This window comes from Anser brachyrhynchus (genome assembly GCF_964034855.1).
Source record: "Anser brachyrhynchus genome assembly, chromosome: 11".
In the NCBI taxonomy this organism is placed as follows: Eukaryota; Metazoa; Chordata; class Aves; order Anseriformes; family Anatidae; genus Anser; species Anser brachyrhynchus.
Window position 1 is genome coordinate 8506805 of NC_137706.1, and position 24870 is coordinate 8531674.

The window sequence follows — 24870 nt, forward strand, 5'->3', positions numbered from 1 at the left end:
TCTTAAAATAACTGTTTCAGAGTGATTCTTATTGCTGAATCAGTGGCAGTCATGTCACCTTCTCAAGATAATTTTTCACAACTCTATGAGTTAGAAACAGCTTTTTTAAAATTAAGCTCATCTTAATTGAGTAGACACTGTGGCAATAGTGAGAGCAAACACTAATCCCCTGAAAACAGGAACTCCAGAACCAGTGAAAATGACTGAATAGTTTGAAACAGCAGTGAATGTTGTGATGGAGAAAAAAAGAATGGAACGTACAACATAGATTCAAATTACGGAGCCCTGTTAAAAATGCCAGTGGATGGTCAGCTACATTTTTACAGCCCACCATTTGCCTGTACAAAAGTAGTAGTGCAAACACCATTATTTATTACTGGGAGCGTAACTTGAAACCAGTCTCTTGTAATGTTCACTGAGAACGTTCAGATGTGGTACAAACTGACACAGAGCTGAATTTAAGTGTTAGAAATTATATTTAGTGTTCATTTGGGGGATGAAAACAGCGCTATCTTGATGTTATTTCAGGTTCTGTTTATGCACCCTTAGCTAGCTGTAGGAAAAATTGCTGGTGAAAGGCTTTTTAGAGTATCGCTCCCAAATATGCAACTGAGCTGCAACCTGCCTGCAAGTACTTCAGTACTTCATTTCTGTTTGGTACTTTGCTGTCGAGAAATTGCTCTCAGACGTTAGAATATAGGTTATGTTGAACAGGTTAAAAGTACAAAAAACAGAAGAACAGACTTTGAATAATCACAAGCGAGTAATATTACATACAATAATGATTATTTTTTTAACATCTTTAGGCAGACACGTTTTTGTTTGCTTGTTTTCCCCTGAAGTGCAGAAAATACTGCAGTACTTGCTTGAAAGAACCTTTTTCACTTATCTTAACAAAAAAAAACACAACAAGTTATGTCTAGATTCTTCTGGTTATTCAGTATAATCAGACATACAGTAATGTTCCATCTCTTCATTTACATGCATAGATGTCAACAGAAGACACTACATCTGAGAGAGAGATACAATGAACATTTATATCCTGGTAATGTAAATAACATTGCCAGAGAATCATAACCGGTTTAGCTCTAGTTCTCCCCCACCCCCCAACTCACACAGATACACCTTCAATAATATTCCCGGGTTTGAATATGGTCATAGTACTAGTGAAAACTCCTACACAAACTAATCCACAGTTCTGTCAGTTTTTATCTTAAATAGCTTGGTATCATTTAAAGCCGAAAGGATGCCAAATACCAATGGAACATAATTGAGGGGTGTGGGCTTGTCTTTTAATGTAGAAGAGGTGGTTGTCCCATGTTCCATCCATAATCACCTTGAACAAAAGCTCTCCCTCCCTGGGCAGCCCCTTCTAGGTACATATCTCCTGATACAGAATTTGCTGAACACACAACAGGAAATTTTAGCTTTTTAGCTATGATCACTGTTTTACCTTTCTGCATGGATTCTGATCAGTTGGTAGTTCCTACAGTCACAACACTTGAAACCGAAAGCAGTGGCGCAGATGGAATGTCTGTTGTGGTAAGTTCTCTCCCCCATTTCTTCCCTGCTTTCCATTTTGAAATAACTAAGTCATACTGTCAGAGCCTCTCTACTGTTCTTTCAAAATGCAGGGCCAGGAGGAAAATATTTTTTTGGTGCAGTAAATTGTGAAGGGGTGGCATAATATTGAAGGTACCGTTAGAATGGTTAGTGCTACCAAACGGATTGCCCATTGGTCTTCCCACATGATATTTAACGATATAAATCCAAAGACAGAAAAATCTTCATTTCCCTTGAACAGGTATTTGAAAAAATTTGGGAGAGAGAGACTGAACAACATATAAGCAGCCTCTTACTTAGGTCTGTAAAGAGATTTCCTGTTAGTGGTTGGCATTTTGTTTTGCAAATGACCAGAAGGATTCACTAACACATTAAGAAAAGCCCTTTACTATGAGGAAGGAAAGGAAGGAAAACATGATCCTCAAGTATAAGAATTTTTGCTGTAACAAATCAATTGGTGTGTAATTGTATTAGTGTCGGCTCCTAGGCAACCGGTCTTTTTCCGTTCTCTTCCCCCTGTAACCTTTAAACTGGTGGAGGGGTAATTTCAAAGATAGGAGATTTTATGTCTCCTGAAAACTGGAGTCAAGCAGAGAAGAGACCGTATGACTCATCCCTGTGTATACACATAACACTTTTTATGCTCCACTGACTCCAGGCTCAAGATCAGATCCATTGGATCCAGTGTTTCTGTAGCTTTCTTGCTCACAGGACTACTTGCTTAATTTTGTAAGCAAGCATTGCACAATTTTATTAAATTGGATGTAATGTTGGCTACCCTGCACTTCCTGTGGCATTTGGCCAGCTTAAAATGAATTTGTAGCCTAATCTCCTTTTGACCTGAAAGACAAATTCCCCAAGCTTGTGAATTGAAATAAATAATTTTAGAAGCTGAAATGTTCTCAGTTGCAGTGGATTAGAAGGAACCTGAATCGCTAATAGGATTTCATTCAAAGATAACATTGTTTCATAAATTGACTTGTTTGCATTTAAACATGGTTTTGTTTTATTCATTCTCATTTTTTGTACAAATTGTTTCCTGGATAATGCAAACATGATTGGTAATACTGAGTAGCTATTCCATGTTTGTCTGGAAAGCTGAGAGGGTTGTAAGAGGTTATAGTGTACAACTTCAGTCCATTTATTTTTCACATCTTCTATTAATATTTCCTTCCCGAATTTCCATTTAAGATGACCATAAGCCTTTTCTTCTTTCAATGAAAATAGTGTGCTGAAGTTTACTGTTATTAAGTCTGAATGTCTCATGATCAATAACACATGGAAATTATTTAACAGCCGTCCTCTGTGACTAATTTCCACTGAGGCTATGCAAAGTATTTTAGGTAATACGGATTCTAATGTAGCTATCATTATTGCTGCACATCTAAACTCTGCATTTAACACTGGCATGTCCATATGTGATGAAAAACCACTTTCATCTTTCTTAGCCTTTAAAACAACATTATCAGCTTCCTCATGAGTATCTGCAAAGGGTTTGAAGTCCAAGAAATAACATCTAAGTTCAGTTAATTTGGGGAGAAACTTATCTTTCAGTGCTTTATATAACATAATAAGGAACTTCTCTGGATCAGGGCCTCTACTTGATTTGATGCTTTCAGATTTTCCCTGTAGATGCTGAGCTTTAACTTGGGCTCCAACTTCTCTGAAATGAATCCTCAGAAAGTAATGTATTTTTCTGTGTTGTTTTCTAATAGTTTTTATGTTATGGTTTTCTCCTTGACTTCTTACCTTATACACTGTAGCACTATGCCTTTTCTTCTCTGTCTTGCTGTACTTTTGTCTACATTGATATAAAATACACAGTATTTTTTCTGACAAAAGAGCATGCAGTAGACACCCCAGGAATTGAAGCTTATTCAAATTTTTCTTTGCACCTACGTTTTTATATACCTCCATTTTTTTTATTTCAGAGATGAGATATCTGCATTCAGCATTTTCTCCCCTTTGAAATCGTGAAATTTTCTCAATAAACTTTCTCTTCAAAACAACATTATAAATGCCATACAGTGAACTGCTAGGTAATGTGCCATTATGGAAATAGGTGTGTTTTTTCCTAGTTGCAACCTCCAGTGACAGAAATGAGTTGAAAATAAAATTGTTCAATTCACATTTTCTGTGCCGCTGACTACCCATCCGGTCTCTTTGTGTCATCAAGGCAGAAAGAGAGAAAGACCATGTCATTTGACCTCTCTTTGCCAGAGTATGGGAATCCTGTAAGGAACCAGATAGCGATATATATATTGGCGTGATCAGCAAATGGTTATGTGAGTAAAACAAAGGGATCCTTAGAGAGGGCAGTGCTTGTCCAGCCAACACACCTGGCTGGATAATGTATTGTTTCAGGAATGGACCTGATGAATGAAACTCCTGAGTTTTAGTGTCTGAAATATCAACTGTAAACCTAAGGTAAAATTTAGATCAGTAGTAAGAATTTTAGAAGAAGGCAAGACAAAAATAAAACCAACAAGGAAGGTACCTTGCTTAATATTAGGGACATATACCAAGCAAAGGGTAAATACTCCACCCAGTAGACTACTTATAACCATTACCAATCTCTTCTCTTAGTATTTTCTTTTAATTTGAATTAAAATCTTCTGCCAGAAAGCTGACCAATACACTAGCAGTGGTATCTCACCCTCTTGTCTTGCTATTAATAAAAAAACCAACAGTATTAGCTGAAGAAAGGTACTTCTTTTCTCCTACATCTGGTAAGTGTATTCTGAAACAAGCCAAATCCTTGACAGATTTCACAAGTATAAATTTTGAAGCTACTGAATGAAGAGAGTCCTCAACTCCTTTGGGACACTCGTATCAAAAGTTCATGGTATTACCTCGTTCTAAAAAATCCTATGATTGTCTCACATTCTCTTTGTAGTGAAAAAAGATTTCATATTTCTCATGCAATAAGAAACAAAATTATATCATGCTTTTATCTGTTCATCGTTGAAAACAGTATCTCACAAAATTCAAACATAGGTTATAGTGATTTCTGTATAATTTGATACACCTTTAAAAATACATAAAACTCTACTAAATGCAACTGTTCATGTATTAATTGCAGTTTTCTCTAACACAGAAGTAGGCCTCCTCTTACAGCCTACTTTCTTTACTTAACCCCCTTACCATTTCAACCACTACAACTTTTATGGTTGCTCTGCACGTCGTTTTTTCACCATTCTTCCAAGCTAATGCTTTACTCTGTTATTATTTCTGAAAAACAAACAAAACATGAGTTTCACTAATGAAAGCTTCCTCCCCAGCTTTTGTCACAGAGTCCAATCATTTCATTTTAAGTGTACTCACTGTTGCAGCCATTGCTGCTTGTAGTCTCAACCAGGTTGGCACCACACTCTGATGAACTTGTTCTGGGAATGGATGCTTTCCTGACGGTAAGAAACAAAAAAGAGACATCAGGGACAAATAAATAAATAAACGAACAACACAGAGAACAAAAAGAAGTTATCAAAGAAGACACAAATTAATTAAATGACCCTTCTACCAGGGGAGAGTAACACAGGTCTTCTGCAATTACTGTCTAATTAATACTCATAATTTCTGAGAAGCATGTATTTGAGGGAGAACAACAGAGATCAGAGGCAGGAACTGCACTTGGAACTAGACAGCTTCTCTCCTGAAGTTCATGTTCCTGTTCCAGTTTGATTTCTCAGGTCTTTATTAAACAATGAGTAGATACCACAAAACAATTTATCAGTAACTCTCTTAGCATTTGGAAGTGAAATGTCAATAGTGTGATATTTTCCACGCTTTCTTGAGGAGAAGCAGATCCTTTAGATAGAACTGATCGCTTGTTTCTTTCCCTCTTCCTTTTAATAGTAATTAGACATCTGCGCTCTTGAGAAAAGTCATGAGCCATTCTCTTTTCTGTCCAGTTTGTGTCCTGTGGTGGTATAACTCCTCCACAAAATCTGTTGTCTTGGATAGCTCAAATGGCTTTATGCCTAGACTCTGTTGTTTTGGCTGGCTGAGTTCCCATTCATCAATATAAGCTTATCATACAGGTTATTTGGCATTTCAATATCACTTGCAATAAAGTATAGCAATGAATTGCAGATTTATTTTAGTTTTCCCTAGGGTTTTCTCTACCCCTCTGAGCTGTGTGCGTGACACTCTGCACTATGATTTTTTTAAAAAGCTGTGTTATGTGAAATCTGTGCTAATCAGCTACCTTTCTAAGTTGTCTTCCAGTAAGCCTTGTACAGTATGTTTCTGGAGTAGGAAAGCCAGGTGGACCTCTGCTAGCACCTGAATTGCTTGTAGCAAAACATGCCATTTGTTCCCTTAGTAACAATGTAATAGCAGGGATTTTGAATACTTTCCTGTTTTCCTCAGAGGACAACTGTAGACTTTATCAGTGCTGTTTACAGGCAGGGTGCTGTGTGTGTTTGAGAGCAGCTTTATCTGGTTTTGCTCTACTTCCATGTACTGGATCATGTACTTCCATCTGCTCACAGGTTATGCAGCACCTAAAGAGGCACTGCACCCATACTCCAAGGCCTTTTTAATTATTATTAAATAGCAAATCACTCTTATAACACCAGTTCTGATTTAAAATGTGTATATGTGTGTGTGTGTATATATATATATATGGATATATTTTACATTCACAATCTTTGCTAAAAATAAGTTGTTGGCATGATGTCCCTTTCCTAGAAGTGTTCAAAGTCAGGTTGGATGGGGCTTTGCACAGCCTAATCTATTGTGTCCTGATATGTGTCTAGATGTCCTTATCCAATAGCTAGACATAGCAACATGCTGAGCTTCGAGAGGAATGCAGCAAGCAGAAGTGAGCATGCTCTTTAAAGATTGGGATTCCCCCTTTGACAGAGAATTGACATTTATTGCCTATGAAACAGCACAGTCCTGGAAATAAATAGGAAGCTAAAGTGCTGAACTGGTTTCCACATTACTTTTGGGTGTGGACAGCACTGTTCTTATGGTGATATAAAATTGTTCTACAAGACTCATTTTTGATGAGGCATAAAAACATAGTCTTTGCAACTGTTAAAGATTCTTCATCATTTTTCATAAAAGGAAAGTAAACCAACTCATTACTACCTAAATAATTATATCGTATTTACCTGAAACTCAGAGAGAGTTCTGAAGTAGCCATTCCTTCAGCAAGTTCTAGCAACAGTAGGAGGTTTAGTCTAGACAACTGTTTATACTTCCCAGTTATAAGCTGTTTTTTTCATCACCAGTCCTTCAGCACTCCTGAATTCCCACTTCCTCTTCCTTCCCTACATTCTCTGCCATTCCTTTCACTCAGGCCTTAATTCCCCTTCCTCTATTGTTATTTCACTCTACTTTCCATCATTCTCACCCTCCAGCCATTTCAAATACTGTTTCTTCATTATCTTTGATTCTCTCTCCTTTGCCTTCTCCTTGTAGGTTTGATTTCTTAAACTATATCATTGTGAGGAATCCTTGTATATAATCAAATACAGCATGAAATCAGCCTAACAGCAGATTGAAAAAAGTAAATCCTTGACTGATAAAAATGCGACGAGTCAGCTAAATATAAAAGGAAAGTTGTTTCCCAACGTTCACCCTGAGCTTTTCCTATGCAGCCCTTCTCTTTTACAGGCTACTTCCACCATTGCATATGATTTTTATAAGCAGAGCAATGATATCCTTTCTCCTATCCTTGTATGCTGCATGAATTTGTTTGTGGGGAGCACTAAATGGACGCACACATGCCTGGTCCTGAAATTTGCCACAAGCAGCCTGAGAGGAAGAAAACTTGGAAAGGAGGGCAGATGCAAGTGATGACAGTGACAAAATAATACAGCATTGATTTCCTAAATTCTAAAAGAGCTGATGTATAATTGTAGGGAATCAGTTTCTCTATAATAAGTTGCAACTAATGTCTCCTCTTCTGCATTCTCCCAGATCACATTATGTACTAAAAACACACTAGAATCCTCTGCTTAAAGTGCCACAGAAATGCTTACTTACAGTATAGGGGAAGAAACTCTGCTTTCTTCTTTTGGATCAAATATATTTGTTAACAAAGTGTAGTAGTGGAAACTTGATAGCATAATATATTTCTCTAGAACTTAGATGCAATATATCCTGTCAGAGGACAAAGTCAATGACAACACAAACTTTCAGATAACCCTTACAGGCCTCAGTTCCACCGTCTTCTAATATGTTATGATACAGCTGGTAGGGCAAAACAAAATATATTAATGACAGCTGCTAGCAATTATCCTTGTTTGTACATCTGAGGACAGGAGAATAAATAAAAGTAGCTAGTTAAGACTCCTCTGATACATTGGTTACATCAGTCAAGAAATAAGGACTTTTGGGTGTAAAGTGTTTCTTTTATAGAAGAGTTCCCTAGTATATGATGATTGTGTTACACCCGCCTTCTGGAGTGTTCAAGGTGAGATAAGTCAGTTTTTAGACAGTAATGTTCTTTTCTGTACTTTAAAGAAGTTAATTCCGATTTTTATGAGATTTCCTAAATTAACCTGGTATGTTAGCTATATTTAAGGGCAACTGTGTCAAGATTGAGTTGCTGCCCTTGTTTCTGTATTAAAGAGGCTCTACTTGTTCTGCCAGTTAAGTAAAGACTGAGTAAATTGATCTCCTATAAGTAAATGGTGTTTGAGGCTCACCTTACAACTATGTAAGAGAGGACTTGTGTAGGCCTGCAATTGTTGTACTTTTAAGCTTATATACTCTGTTATGCAAGGCTCTTTGACTATAAAACTCAGTAGGCTATCTCCAGCCTTCACCTTATTTTACTGTATACAAGACAAAAGGGCTTCCTGAATGGATTAGTCTTTGAATTCTCTGCTCTCTGAAGCCTTTTTTCCTCTTTTCAGAGACAAGATTTGCCTCTAAAGAAGCAAAAAGTTATAATGAGACTTGCATGAATTTTTCTAAGTTACTTAAAACTGTATTCTGTTCTGATAACTTTATAGTAATCTGCAAATACTCTTGCTAACTACTAATCTGTGGCTGCACTGCTGATTAAGACAGGATTAATTTAATTGAAGTGACTAAGGTAAGGAGTATCCTCTACAAAAACTTTATTTAATACAAACTTTGTCAAATACTCTGAAAACTCTTCTCAATGTCCTCAGCTATGGGAAAAACAGGCACCCGGTGGGTTTCTGTCACAGCAGCTCAAGTGAAAGTAGACTGGCTCTTTCCTGAAAGGCATGGATCAGAGAGGTTGATTTGGCAACATGATTATGTAAGAGCAAGGAACAGAATTGCAAGAATCTTAGGATATCATAACTGAGAAATGCAGAAGAGCAGCAACAGAAAGAGGCTGTAAGCGAATGATCGCTAATAATTACAGGGGCTAGCAAGTTGTCTCATAAATACATGTTCACAGCATAAGGGAAAGTAAGCTCTCGCAAACAGCACTGTACCCTAAAAACAAGGGAGGACATAGGAGATGAAGTTGTCTGCTCAGATGCAGAGGGTAAGTTTGGTTGGGTTTGGTGCAAGTCCACTGATATGTATATTTAGTGTTACAGCATCAAATAGATTGGGTTATTTAATCCTAATAACTCTTTATACGTTTTCATTGGGAGTCCTAATATGCCTAAAATGCTACAAAAATAGAACCTATGGCACTTTCTGTATAGCACTGACCTCTTCATGCTACTCCGGCATGACTGATCCTGGGTAGATGCGTTAGCCCTCTGATGTGTTCTAAATTTCTAACTGTTAGTTAATGAATATCTGACTGGGATGGTTCTTGATTTTAATTCTTTACTTACAGCTTTCCTCATTAAACTAGGAGCTGTAAAGGCATCAGTTAGTTTGGCTGCCAACTCAATGCAGTGAAACAGTTTCTAATCACTTTGGTAATTTGCTTCTACTTCTAAATCTTTGGACAACATAAGAATTGACCAATATTTGAAAATAGTAACTCTAGGTATACTGTAAAATCTCTCAGAAACTAGTCTACTAGATATGTTGTGGGTTTTTTTTGTTGTTTTTTTTCTTTTTACAAAGCAACTAAAAGTAGAATCATAGAATCATAGAATATCCCGAATTGGAAGGGACCCATAAGGATCATCAAGTCCAACTCCTGGCACCGCACAGGTCTGCCCAAAAATGTAGACCACGTGACTAAGTGCACAGTCCAATCGCTTCTTAAATTCAGACAGGCTTGGTGCAGTGACTACTTCCCTGGGGAGCCTGTTCCAGTGTGCGACAACCCTTTCGGTGAAGAACCTCTTCCTGATGTCCAGCCTAAATTTCCCCTGCCTCAGCTTAACGCTGTTCCCACGGGTCCTTTCACTGGTGATAACGGAGAATAGGTCACCTGCCCCTCCACTCCCCCTCGCGAGGAAGTTGTAGACCGCAATGAGGTCCCCCCTCAGCCTCCTCTTCTCCAGGCTGAACAGGCCAAGTGACTTCAGCTGCCCCTCGTATGTCTTCCCCTCTAGGCCCTACACCATCTTCGTCACCCTCCTCTGGACACTCTCCGACAGTTTAATGTCCTTTTTGTACTGTGGCGCCCAGAACTGCACACAGTACTCGAGGTGAGGCCGCACCACCGCAGAGTAAAGCGGGACAGTCACTTCCCTCGACCGACTAGCAATGCTGTGCTTGATGCACCCCAGGAGGCAGTTGGCCCTCCTGGCTGCCAGGGCACACTGCTGGCTCATATTAAGCTTGCTGTAAACCACAACCCCCAGATCCCTCTCTGCAGAGGGATCTAAGTAATAGCTTAGAAAAGTCATTTAGAAGGAATACCATAAGCAACAAGTTGAGACATCCACATTAATTATGCTGAATAACCACACAAACCTTATGGATAATGCATTACATACTTTTATATTCAAATAATTAGTACATGATTACCAGAAGAAATTTCTACTTGATTAAATAGCTTCAACACTCTGAAGCACTTTTACCTGCAAAGGAAGTAGAATGTTCCAATTAAAAGAACTCCTAGCAGAAGTAGTGAAGCCAAGAGAACTGCAAACAGGTCACCTTTTGTTTGAGACTTGATGCTGGGCAGCAGAACTTCTTCACAGCGGGCTCCTGTGTAGTTCTCAATACACCTGGAAAACCAAATTTTATATGGATTAGAGTGTATCTTGTTTGTGAAGTCTAAAGGCTGCTTTTGGTCTTAAGTGGTGGTCTTAAGAGTGGGGAGAGATTTATATTAGTTTCAGAGCACACTTTCTTACAGAATTTCCACTTGCTTTGTATTTTCGGAATAAACGTAATTAGGCATGTCGGGCATTAAGTTTGTATTCTGACCCATGCTGCTTTTATATGTTAAAATGTTAAACTATATCTTTCGTTATACGTTCATTGGATGAGCAATATATTTTGCAGTTAAGTGTGCCTTCTTCACAGGCAAACTGAATTAAAGCCACCTTTTCAGTGTTAACTGTGTCATCCCACTGGTTCTCATCTTGCACGCAGTAGTCATGCTTTTTTCTTTTGGTGTAACTTTTTATTGCTCTTTGCTAACAAGCTGGTACTGTCAGCTGCATAGATAAAGGAAATGAGCATTCATTGAGGCAAAGTGCACCTAAGACACTTAACTGGCAAAGGTAGCTTATGAAGTGAAATAACTTATGCAGGAAAATGTTACATGCTTGGGGAATGACCCTCTCATTCATTGGAGAACTACCCAAAGGATTTCCCAACTATGTTTATTTTACATATTGAGCTTCTGAAAATTTTTTCCAAAGACGATTCAAAATACATCAGGAGCTGCAGAAGAAGTAAAAATTCCCACTGCTTTACTAAGTATTGCACACAGTGTAGAAAAACATCTTGGATGCTTATACTTCTTTCAGGCAAGACTTGTTTGCATGTACAGGTAGTCAAGTGAAGCACTCTAGGGAACGATGCTTCTGAAAAGCTGGAATGAGCTAGCTGAAACTGAAGCTAAATTATTCTTTATTTGTCTTATTTTTTGCACTTACTCTGCAAAATTTTCTTGGAATTTATTGCATCACAGAAAATGGAAAGCACTTAGTTCAACAACTACATTCTGTATGTGGTTTTCTTTTATGTATATTTGCTCCTTTCTGTTTGAATTACTGAAGATCTTGTTCCTTCTTGCTATTTCTGGCACTGAAGTCGTAATAATTGTGCCGTAAGCAATTTCGGGCTCTAGCTGAGGAAAGTGGGCTGAACTCCTTAACGTGCTTAGTGTTCTCCATTGGCAGTGGCAAGGTATACCTTTAGATGAGGGATTAAAAAGTTGAAGGGGGAGGAACAGCCAAGATGTCTAGCTTACTTAGATCTAACAAACGTATTACTGTCAGTATACCACCATGCGTGCCTGGTATGGCTCCCAGCACCAGTTTCTTGTAGCTTATGGACTACTCTTTCAGTACTACTGGTCTAAAGTATTGCACAAAGAATTACTACCATTTCTTTTAATTCTTTGGTTTTGAAAATAAAATGGAAGATTTGCACAGATCACTGGAAGAGTGATCTGGGCCAGGATGGGAACAGGTATCCTTATCATGTATTAAAGCTATGCTGCTGATCAAACAGTCCCCGTTTAATAAGGACAACGTGAGACTATTCAAAGTTACTATATTTGAGTGCTGGGAGAAGGAAAGATAGGCAGGCTGCCCTGATTGCTTGAGATAATATTCCAGATACCTACTGTAAGTGTAGTGGCACTTCAGTAGCCTATTCCTGTACTGTCAAATGCTTTAAGAATAGAAATGTAGTTTGAGTGGGGCATTGTTCTCTAGCAAGTGAGAGAAATGCTTTGTAGAGCTGAATAGAGTAACAGAAATAGAAAATGGAATGTAATATTCATACAAGTATTCTTGAATACCAACGACACCTGGAGAATAATGCAAGGCTAAAATGATACAGGAAAAAAAAAATAAATAGGCTTTGGCATCAAATGAAGGCTTGTAGAAAAGTTCTAGAGAATGAGTATAAAATGAAGCAGGAGGAAGAAAAGATGGTCCTTGTAGCTAAAGAGAGCTGCACAGGTAGGGTCAGGTTAAAATGTCAGGGATAGAGAACTGTTGTGATAAGGTAGACTGACCTGTCATGAACAGTCCACGGAAGTCACATTTAACATATGTTAAAAAAATCAGAAACGCAATGCCAGTGTAGCAAAAAGGTTGTTAAGATTTTAGCCACGTTGTACTAAATACAAAGCAGAACCAAATGTTTAAGGCAGTCCTAAGCCCAAAAGAAGCAAAGGAGCTTGACAGCCTTGCATCAGTTTCTATAGGAGGCCTTAAAATACCCTCATGGTTTGTAAAGTGCCGAGCATACATGTTAAAGCATGTTCTGTGTCTCTGGAAAATGTTGAGTATAAAGAGGGGGGGGAGGGAACAAAAACCAACCAAACAAAAAGCAGCACGCAACATGTATCTTGTCTGAAATAAAAAAGATGACTCTCAGCCATCTTTCAAGTAAGAGCACATGGAAGTATCAGAACTTCACCTCAGGCAATGAAATCTTAATTCTGCACTGCGTTAATTAATGATTCTGGGACAGCTGCGTATCAGGTGCTGAGGCAAACATCTTTCAGCCCCATGTTTGATGATACACCTGATGCGGTTGCTTTTACAGCCTTCTCTGTTCTGCCGCCTGTTTGTTTATGTAGTACAGTTGAGCATTGCTGGGTTTGAAGCTCATCTTGTATATGGTGACAGGTGTGCCTTTTGTTGCTAAGGTCATTAACTCAGTGCTAGAAAAGGAACAAAAGAAGATGGCAGCTGAGCAACTTCATGTTTTAACATGTATCAGCTGTATTTAAAAGCTGCTTTGTTGCACGGGGAGGGGGGAAGGGTCAACTAATGTTTTATTTCTATTAAATATCTTCTATGTATATATATCAATTTCTTAATAGTGTAAATAACTGAAATGTCCAAAAGTAAACAGTGGCTCTTAATTTGTTAGCATGCTACAAAATATGTGTTTCTAAAGAATGATGCAATTTTCCGACTTACACTGTGGAATTACTTCCAATGACATTGCACCAGGTAATGTGGACTATGTTGAGCACAACGCATTTGTCTAAATAAATAGCATGCCAAGGTAAATGTGTTTTAAGATAACTCTTACATTTTGCTGGTACGTTCTTATTGCATTTCCCCCTTCTAATCAATGCTTCACAAACAGTGATGCAGCCTTTGATTCTAAAATTCTGATTCAATTGTTGTGTTGGTGGGAGGTGATCATTTGAGAGCACTTGGAAGCTTTAGGTGGGATCTGCAAGAAACCTGTATCATAGAAACTTTGAACAACTGTGATGATGCCAGTCTTGAAGATCCAGAATGCCAAATATTTTTCTGAATTCTGCTGAATAGCAATGCATTTTTTTTCTGTTGTTTCTATTCACATCACTGCTGATTACTAAGATATCTGTGTGTAAACAAAACCTTTCTCATCTATAATTAGCCTCCTCTGACTGATTAAGGAACATGCTTAGAATGAGGACATACTTAAATAGAAGCGTTCTATTTAAACCCATATAACTTCATAATCAACCATTAGATACAGAGGAAAAATACTTGATAATTTAAATGCTATAGGATTGCCTGAGTATAACAGAAATGCTCTTATAATGGTACTCTTTCTGCTTCAGCAGATTATAAAATCTTCTAGTACCTGAATTACAAATGACTTCATTTGGAGCTCTTTTAAAGTAAAGTTATTTATGCTGACCGACTTGTGCTCCTGAAGATCGAGTTTTTCTGAATACATGTTACTTCATCAGATATACCTTTTTTGTTATGTAGCCCAGCAACAGTTGAGAGTGGGTGCTTTGAAATCTTATCACTGATGCTGTTTAGTCTACTTTTTTCTATTTAAACATTTTAATATCAATAATAAGGGATTCCTTCTTGAAAAAAAAAACATGCATATATCAACATGCATGAAATGCATATTTTACTTTATGTGCACATAGTATTTATTTTACATCACAGAAATTTAAGGTTTATCAGCTAGAATAAATCACTAATATGCAGCACTCCTGTGCTTTATCCTCATTTCTGGATCTGATTTATTATATGACAGTGATATTCTGTGTATATTTTTAAATGAACATTTACCACAAAACTCTTTTCTCACCTACTAGATGAGTTTACATACCTGAGTTTATTTGTTTAGATTGAACTGTCCCATATAAAACAAAAGAAAGAAATATTTGAATTAGACACCTTAGAAAAGACCGTCTCCTTTGTCTGCTTCACCCTATTATTGTTAGATATAGCTCATGATTGGAGATGGAGCAGATGCTGCCATAGGGAGGAAAAAAGGTAGTATCCTGAAGTATATACAGTAGGTGTCTGAATGTCTATTATTATGTTATGTAAATTCATTACATTAACCATAATTTATCTTGATAAACAATAGCTAAGAATTAGTAAATACAGAACCATGACAAACTAAAATTTAATTTGGCATCGTCTTATGTCTTCGTTTAAAAAAAAAAAAAAGAGAGGACTGTATTTACACAGGAAACAAATATACATGCAAAAGCAGGAAATGTTTCTTTTTCCAGTGTGCAACCTGGGCTCCAAAGGGAAAAATGGACCCATAAACTAATGGCCTAAGAAACATCTATATGTGCTGTCTAGACATTTCTTTAGCAAGTGGTCTGTCACTGTAAATATTGCCCTTCAAGTGTTTCAGTGAGATTCAGAGAACACAGTAAATCTTGAGTTACATGTTGTGATGTTTTGTTGTTTCACCCTTAAAAGATTATATTCCTTTTTGCATGCCTCCTCCTTTTGTTCAGGTCAGGCTATTTTTATGTTATCAGAATTTTTGCAATATAATTCATCTGGAAGAAAAGCTGGCAAGGTACTTTGCCATTCTGAATGCCTTTCCTACAGCTTATTCTCCATTACGCAAAGGGTATTTTGTTCCTTTCTATACTGTAATGAGGGGAGGAAACATGGCCCTAAATATAGATATCATTCTGAATGCATACATAACTGAGTACTGTTGCAACCATCAGACAAGTATATCCCAAGTACATGATTGTTTTTCTTCATTGTCATCTCTCTGTGGGCTAGGTAAGTAATCTGAGCGTGAATTACTGAATTTGGGATAGCCAAGGTAACAGGTATTTTCTTTCATGTAATGGTTTAACAGTACATTCTTAAAGAAGCAAAATGAAGAAAGTTTTGAGACAGCTACTGTCCAATATTTAAAAACACAAGTTTTAGTGTCACTAACCTGCAGAATGGACTGGATACAGTAGGAATCATATAACAAATTCCTCCATTTAGACAAAAAGATCCATAACTGGTGCCACAGAGTTCTTCATGATCTTCAAAATAAGACCAAAATAAACACAGTGAAAAATGGAGATTGCTGGATTTTTATCAATATTTATACTTTTTTGGGGGGAGAAGGCAGGGGGAGTGAGGACAGCTTCATTTTAAGAAAAACAAACTAGAACAACAACAACAAAAAAAACCACGCTATCACTACACTAGGAACAAATATGGAATCAATCTTGCCTTCCAGGCTAGCAGTGTATGGCGTTATCCATCTTGCAGAATTGTTTTATGTAATTACATGCAAAAAGATCACAAATCTGTCACTGTATCAGATAGAGAACACTAAGATTATGAATAAATTTTAAAAATTTATCTTGTAGGGACAGGAACTTTTGAATTTTCCGTTACTTCATTTGCCTTTTGTGACCACAAACCATACAAAATAAAGGGATACAGATAATATGAAGTCCAGTTTGTCCTGTTACATTGGCATAAACCATTTTGAGCTTAACTAGTTTCTATGAGAGGATCAGAGTCAGTACAGATAATCCCAGAATATTCCCAGCTGCGGCCCAGGGCATTTTAAAGCTTCTTCAGGCTGTATTAGGAACTGAATCATAACAGTTGGACACCACCAGTTTTTCCTCATCCTAATTAATAAAGTACCTAGCCTGTGAAGTGTCACATGCATAGAAGACTGTTACAATGCAATTTCCACAGATCTCAAAAATGCTTTTTTTTTTTTTTTAATGCAGTTCAAGCAAGAAGCCTAAGTTATGTTTTAAACACAACTAGGCATTCTAATGAAATGTCTAGGACACTGATGCTGGCACTTAGAGAAGCAATTGCACATTATATGATAAATGGAATATCTGACTGCAATTGCACTCTTGTTGACAGCAGTCTAAATTTGGAAGTTGGACTGCATATATTTAATGTGTCAGTAACTCATTTTATATATATGCATATATATTTATACTTTCAGTCTTATGAAACCACAATATCTCAATCAAAAGTAAAATAGAACAGTCTTCTGACATCACAAGCCTGAGAATCATGTGTTACCTCACACTTCAGGTGTTGTTTTTGCTGTTATTTCTCCCAGAAGTTCAGAAAATCAGAACTCTGCTGTGTCACTACTTGTGCATGGAAGACATGCTCTATACAAAATACAGTGTTGTTTACAAGGAATCGAGATTTTAATTTTCTTATTTGTTTCTCAGAAAACAAATAGTTTTGCTTCCTCTTTACTCCTGAAGGAAAAAGGAGGAAGTGTGGTCATAAGACATTCTTCCTTAAAGGGAGCTTCCATGGCTTTGTGCATAGAATAAATCTGACCTTTCAGAGTAGTAGAAAAGCTTAGCTACCCCTTACCCTGTGCAACAAACACATCACGCACCCTGGTAGGTACTGGGCCATCTTTAGTAATTCTACTGTCTGTCTTTTCACACATTCTTGAATTTCTACAATGTCATGTTGACACAGGAGTGTGGATGATGTCCATATATCATTTTAAGACCAAGGCAGTTCTATGACAAAGATCAACAGGAATTCAGTTTCATGTTGGTGCTATCAAAGTGTTAACATTCAAATGGTAACTAGACCTTTTAGCGTGTGTGCAGATAAATTAGGGAGCTGGAGGAGAGATGTAAGGCTGGAAAGACTGTTGATGTTTGACCTTATTGCACTGGTTCAGGATGTGGCATAACAGATAAGTGTGCTTCACCTACGTTACTAGGAGGTAAATGGAAAGTTATTTTAACTCTAAGGCTTTCTGTGCTTGTCTACTGGCAAATCACTTACTGCAAGTTCACTGTAAAAGACTTAATATTATTTTGCATGAGTAAAAGTATAACTACAATTAGAATAAAATGGCAACAGGAAAAAAAAAGTAGATTTTTGAACAAGAACTACAAATGATTAGATTTTAGCCTTTTTGAACGTAACAGTAGAACTTCTGTGGCAGTGTAACTGAATTGAAGGCCATATCCTTCCTTAAATGCAAAGAGAGGATATTGAATGCAAGAACGCTGTATCAGGATATCTATGCAATTATAAGAACTAAGAGAAAAAGCAAAACTCTCAACTTTGACCTGGTCTCAACTCCATTAAGTATCTGAGGGAGTCAAATGTTGTTGACGTTCTACCAGACAAAGAAGTGAGATAGTAGAAGGTAGGCCCCACAGAAAAAGGTCTTCAGACAGCTCAGGGGAAGCCTTAGAAGAAGTTCTTGTGAGAACTTGTTAACTTTCTTAAAATTCTGCCTTAAGGTTCTATGCCTTTTCCTCATTTTTATTCAGAAATGTACCTGTCTTACTTTTTTATACTGGCAGCACAGTAGAGTATTGAAGCAAACTAGATGCCTCAGTCATTCAGGTCTCAGAACATTTGGGAAAAAGATCCTCTCGCTGTTACAGTGTGATCCATGTATTAAGGACCAGCTCTGCAATCCAGCTAGGCATTTCTGTTCTGGAAAAATACCTCAGGCACTCTGTCTTATGAAAAGCAAGGGACAGAGAACAAAAAGTGCCTAGGAAGCCTTCAAACCCTTTTCTATTATAACTACAGACAATTTCCCTACAGGCTGTTTCTTTCTAGTGCTAGACATTTTTTCCAATACTAAGGGAAAAATGGTAACCTTAATTTTACCAGAAATGTGATATTTGAAGAAGCGTCTACATCCATGTGGGCCAGGTGCTCCATTTTCCAACCAACTGTGCTTTTTATTAATCCTATCTTGTGTATTAATATTTTGCTACTACTTAATGAAAGTACCTGAGTAATGCAGTATTAAGCAGAGCACACAATTATGAAAAAGAATAAAAGAAAATTCAGGATGCTACTAGTAGTGGGTTTTGATACAAAAATATGTATTATTGTATTCCATGCCCACTTTACTGAAATACAGTAGTTTGGATCAAATTTGAAAGCTACAGCTCTGGACAGGAGTGTATGAAAGGAACAGTTTATCCCTTTGAATTTAAAATTGGTGATGCAGAAGAGTATAATGGAAAATCAGAAAGGTTTCAATACAAGGAAAAATCCAATTACATTAACATTGGGGAATGTGTCATGATTTTTCATGATGTAAGTTAATATATTAATCTAAAAATGATGATTATATGCTTTGAAAGTTAAATGCATACTACATTCAGACTAGTATAATCAAAATAGAGAAGTTTAACAAGTCAAGTGATGATGGGCAATTAAAAAATATGAAAGCTTTAACTTCTCAATTAATGATTGCAGAAATGCTATCAACATATGTTCTACACAGTATGTCTGTATTTTGATATATCCTTCTATGTGAGAGATTAAATAGAGAAGTAGGACACCAGTTACTTTTTTTTTTTTTTATAAAAAAAAGTAATTTTTTACTGGCGGGGGGGTGGAAAAGAATGAAACAATGGTGCTCTTTTTAAAACTAGTCTGATTACTTAAAACTGGCAGAGGTAACAGCACCTTCTAAATACACTGATGCACAATTATTTTTTTCAAGGAAGTGCATGAAAACCTGCCCCTAAACTATCTTGCCTGTTCCCATTCAAACTTTTTTTCTTTTCAACTTGGCCATCCTGTCCATTAAAAAGAAAAACAAATTAAGGCTCAGCACCACCTTAACCCTCAAAGAACTAAACTAGCCTTGATAATCCACGTTGCCTCAGCTGTCACGCCTAGTTCGGAGGATAAAATACTATAGACTGCCCAAACCAGAACTCTGCTAAAACACAAGGGAAAGGGGACTGGTGGGAAATGCTGACAAATCAGCTTTGGACTGTGTGATAATCGATTAAAACCTGTGAAATGTTATGAATGATCAAAGCAAACATCTTAGAGAATTTGTTCCACTGCCTAGTGAACTAGTTTGCTGCCTAGTAAGTGAAGGGAGTCCCACAGAGCAGTTGTTACGATCCCAATGGCAGCTGTCGAAATCAATGCAACTTTAATGAATACTAATTATACACGTATACATATCCAAGTAAATACCTGGAAGAAGTTACCTGTTCGCATATTATTCCAACAACAATTTTTAATCTTGATCAGAGGCTATTCTTCCAAAACAGCACCTAAAAACAAACATGTAAATGTAGCATGTCATTAATCCTCCTGACCTTTTCCCCTGAAGAAACAGCTATTGGAATGCATCTTAGAGTGCTGCTGCTAAGATATTTCTTGTACTTTGACAGCAATATTATATGTACATTCCATTAATTCAGAGTTAATGGCAGACATTCAAGTATACTGTCAAGTTCAGTTAACTTCTAAGGGCAGAGCTACAGAGTGAAAGCAAATTCATAGTAAAGCATGCTTAAACACCAAGAATTTTAAAAAACAACAAACAAACAAACAAAACACTGTGCCATGGTTATTCAGAATTGTATTCCTGATGCTTTTAAGCCATCTAAATTATTGTTTCTGGCTAGCTAATTAAATTATCGTTTGTACCTTGATAGTCAGTGCACATAATTGACTCAGTCCTCAGACTGATTATTATTCAGTCACGTCAGATCTTAGTGGTAGAATTCTTGCATTTCACAAATAAGAACAATTTATTTCTTGGAGAGAGCATGTGTATTTCACTTGAGTGCTTCTCACATCTAAATGTCAGGTAAAATTAGTAATATAGGCTATGAATTCAGCAGAAGTCAGCAAATCTAGATTTTGACTATTATTTTTAAAATATGGAATAGAAACTGTCTAGACAGAAGCCAACCTTCAGTTTACATTGCTAAAAAGCAATGTAAAGAAATTGTTATTCTGTCAACATGACAGCTCTACAACCATCTACCATTATTGCATTCTCTTTTCTTGTAAGCTGAACTCAAGGCTTAACGTACCAAATAAGTTACTAAACAAGCCTAACATGGAAGTTTTACTTTTCAATGTTTTTATTTTTTTTGTCTTAATTATATTTTAAAGTGCAAATAAAATAAATAGTCAGGCAAACTATCTTGTATTGGAAGGAATGCAAAGAAACACAGTAAAGGAATCCTTATTTCTCTTTCACCTTTAAAGAAGATATAGTATTTCTTCTCCTTGGACCATCTACATGAAAGTTCTTCCTCAGTTAAATGATTTTTGCCCATTAAATGATCAAATAAAATAAATTGCCCATTTCACCAGAAATAACTTCAGCTTTTAGTAGTACAAAGGAATCTTTCTCTAGAGGCCCATTTCAAAAGGTATAACAGGTTTGTACTTACTTCATAAGCAGACAGTTCTATTTTTCTTTGGCCCTTAAATGGCTTCTCTAGCTCTTTAAGTGTCCTGTCCATACAAGAAAATCTGAAATGGCAGTTCCCTGTGATACCAGGCTGTAACAGCAACGTCACCACCCAAAGGCTGTCCTCTTGGGCTGTCTCACAGATACGCAACTTTGCTTTCTTTGTGTACACAACCACGATTAAAACAACATGTGGCACAAAGGAACCAAGCAACGTGATCCACTTCAGAACTAAAATCCTGTTTTCCACAAGAAATAGGTCAACCTGGAGATTATTATTTTCAGCATCTAAGATCTGGATTCTGTGTGTATTATTTAAAAGGCTTCAAACTTACACAGTTGTGTAGTGCGCTGTGGGTGAGGTTACAACAAAGACAAACATGAATACGGAGGCCAAGTATAGAGTAGGGTAACACCCCATTATGCTCACAGAATTGCTTGTGTATTTTATTATGGTTACCAGAGCTGAAATTTACTGCAGAATGCAAAACATTCACACAATGAAGTATATATAAATTGTGTTATAAAAATATGCAGCAGTCAAGAATCTGATTAAAAGCTGCATTTCATTAGAGCAAGCAGTGCTTTATAATTTAACTTCCCTTTTCTCAGAATCTCCCACAAAACTATATAATATCCAATAGCTCTCATAACAGAAAATATAAACAGGATATAACCTACATTTCAGACTATTTCCTTTATCAGATTTAATCAGGCTGTGGGTCCTTGAACAGCTAAAAAACCTTGATTTTGCTGTTGCCAAAAGGAGATCTCCTATGTCCTTTCCTTCATCTTACTGCCAGGTATGCATCTCACCATCGCTCTGCTGCTACGGGTATGTGTTGAACCTTTTCATGAGATGCTTAAGTTCACTGATTCAGCAGAAAATAACTTGGAGGAAGCTGACAGTTTTTTACTGCATCAGTGTGTTGTGTGTTGAATGGATGTGCTATGCATCTCGTCAGTTCTTTGGACTAGGACTATACTTGTTCAATGTACTACAAATTTACAAACTGACTGCAGAGAATTAAAGAATTTAAAAGAATACTTTTTTAGACTGTTGCTCACATATTCATGAAAATTGGGGGTGGTGAAAAAGGGAGTGAAAATATCCCCTGAACAATCCAGGGGTATGTATGTGTGTATGTATAACTCTACTTTGTGCTTAAGTTTTGATAACAAGTAGCACAATTTCAGATTTATTTGTTTATTTTTAAGACTTAAAAGTAAATCATTAGGTACCCATGCATTTATATAAGCAAATATTTTTCTCTGAGATGTTTGTTTCACTCTTACCAGAAGTTTAGGTATGTATCAGAGTCTGAAACAGAATAAATCAGGCTGTCTACCTCATTAGAAAAATAAACTGATGTATGGTGACATAAGGCAAAGAAAAATTGTTACAGCAGAAATTGTTGCTAAACCTGATTCTAACTTGTTTACATCTGTGCAGTGAATGCCCTGAACCAGTACTTGCAAGACAAGGGATTGTTTGTTCATCCACCCAACACTTTCCAAACTCAAAGTCTTCTTTTAAGACACAGCTGTAGCTTACTCTCAGAGAAACTAGGAATGCGATTCTGTGCATGTTCAAACATTTACATTGCATGCACCTTGGGAGATCTTTGGAAGATTACTTTGTGTATCAGGTTAGAGTATTTTAACCTGAAATTTAGTCTATTTTGCTCCGTGCCAGTTTACTTTGCTGAAAACAATTCAGGTCAGCTCTACCCTTTTTCCTACACATTTGTCATCTAAACCAATATTAATATTAACAATACATTGTTTGAAAGGTTACAGTTTATACATTAAAGTTAGGTCACCTTGTATACTGAGATATATATGCTGATACCGTTTCAACTTCTTCAATTACTTTAAAGTCCTGTCCATCTTCATCTTCATGATCTGATTCTGTTAACAAGGGCTTCAGTTTAGGAAAGGATTTAAATCACGTTTAGAGTTAAAAATATCCTAGTCCCCTGTAAATCACCAAATTAAAGCATATTCAAGTACTTTGCTGAACTGGGCCTGTGAGGTAGGAACTCTATGTGTGTCCCCTGCTGAATGCTGAGGAAGCTATAGAAACACTGGGTTACTCTTCTGTACCTGAGAAGCCACAAATTAAAGTGAGCCCTGTGGGAAAATGCATGCACGTTTGCGCTTCTTGGGCGTTGGAGCACTAAGGGAAATAATACATTTTTTCTTTTGTGGGAACCACTACTGGGTTTCTGGGAAGACTGAGGGCTCAAACCCCAAACTGCAGCATGTTCAGCTGTCTAGCAAAAATACGCACTAATGTACAGCCATACTGGAGGCTGGGAAAAGCCTTGGGAACTAATCAGATTTGTCTTTAAATAAACCCATGCGCTTTACTCCCCGTACACTTAAAATAGTGAATTGTTATTACCACTTATTGTGTGTACTTTTAATGACTAACTATTCTAAGCATCCGCCAGATGCAGTATCCCCAAAAGATAACTGGAAGTCTTAATGAGCAGACAAAAAGAACACGCTGAACAAGGATCTGGGGTTTGTTTTATGGTTCTTTGCTATCCAAACATTCTCAAAATTAATTTCTATAAAAGCTCTCCCCCCAAATAAAGATCATTTTGGTCACATGACTATTTCAAACATACCCTGTTTGCTCATTTAGATTAAGTTGTACCTTACGGCTCTCTTCAATGGGATTTTACCGCATTATGTATTTATGTTTAAAACAAAAGAAGTAAAATCTCATTCTGCCTCATTGCTGAGCTCAAATATTTGTGTACTGAAAAAGTTTTAGGAATTGCACTATCTGCTAGTAGGCTAATTAAACCTAAATGTCATTCTCAGATGTGTCCTTGATACCTGCCAAGCAACTAGTAGTCTTCGCCTCTTGCTTCCTCTAAGAGCTATCCTGAAGTCTTGTTAAAAGGAGTTAATTTTCTTATTTAGGTGGTAACTGCTAATACCCTTACCACATGGAGCTCATAACTGGTTTTAGTACAGCAAACGATCAGGTGTCAGACAAAAAAATCCACCAAATGCCTGAAACAAATGAAGAGCTCAATCAAAAAGAATAACTAAATTTTAGAACGTGCATTACAAAATCACTGTTGAGCTTGGAAACAGACAAACGACACAGCCCTGTTCTCTCATTCTGTGTGCTTACGGATTCCTTGTACAGCACTTCTGCTTCCGAGTTTATCGCTGAGCTCCCTGAGCAGCCCGCTGGGATGCACGGCACCTGCCAGCCTCTCGCTCCCTGACTCCCTTCGGCTCAGAGCTCGCGGCGAGGCGCGGTGTCCAGCCAGGTGCCAGCTCCACAGCGCCCTACCTCCGAGCCCCGCGGTACCAGCCGGCGCGCGGGGGGCCGGTTCGGCACACGGACATTTCACGTCAGAGAGGGCACGGCTGCAGTAACGGTGAGGTACGCGCTGTGCCTGCCGTACGGGTTCCGGTACGTACCGGCACCCAGCACAGTTAACGCCTGCCTTCCCGGCTGTTTCTGTATCGTGCCCAAAGCACTGCCCTCTCCTCTGGCCCAGCGGTAGCTGTGCTCAGGGCGCCGCTTACCCCGCAGCTTTGCGCTCTGTGCTCTCAGCCGCGCCGCGGGCAGCCCGCGGGACCCCGCCGTCACGTACTGCCGGGGCGCCGAGCGGGACGGACCCGGCCCAGCCCCGGCACCGCGCCGCCGCCGCCGCAGCGCAGCGCAGCCCCGCCCCGCCCCGGGCCCCGGCCCCCGCGGCGGGACCCCCCAGCCGGGCCCCACCTGCCCGTGGGGGCGGGGCCTCCCTCAGGGCCCGGAGCCGCCCCGCCGCGCCGCGCCGCGCCTCCCCCTTCCCCAGCCCG

At 38.0% G+C, this 24870-nt stretch overlaps 1 protein-coding gene across 11 annotated transcripts; it reads right to left on the minus strand.

Annotated features, from left to right (window-relative positions):
* Positions 1-917: 917 nt before the first annotated feature.
* Positions 918-24753, minus strand: NRG4 (neuregulin 4). Of its 11 annotated transcripts, none has more exons than XR_013938078.1 (9): positions 24191-24459; positions 23997-24066; positions 22860-22947; positions 19814-19879; positions 15766-15859; positions 10491-10640; positions 4888-4967; positions 4708-4794; positions 918-3795 (listed from the first exon to the last, which is right to left on the minus strand). XR_013938078.1 is itself a non-coding variant. In XM_080551402.1 (9 exons), exons 5-9 carry the CDS (start codon positions 19821-19823, stop codon positions 4778-4780), a joined length of 351 nt encoding a protein of 116 aa, XP_080407528.1. In that variant the 5' UTR covers positions 19824-19879; positions 21017-21080; positions 22860-22947; positions 23997-24066; positions 24191-24457; the 3' UTR covers positions 918-4777. The 11 variants fall into 11 exon arrangements, 10 of the variants coding, with proteins under 10 accessions (XP_080407528.1, XP_080407529.1, XP_080407524.1 ...); XM_080551402.1 differs by adding an exon at positions 21017-21080 and having other exon boundaries at positions 918-4794; positions 24191-24457; XM_080551403.1 differs by lacking the exons at positions 23997-24066; positions 24191-24459 and adding exons at positions 21017-21080; positions 24595-24753 and having other exon boundaries at positions 918-4794.
* Between the last annotated feature and the right edge of the window lie 117 nt (positions 24754-24870).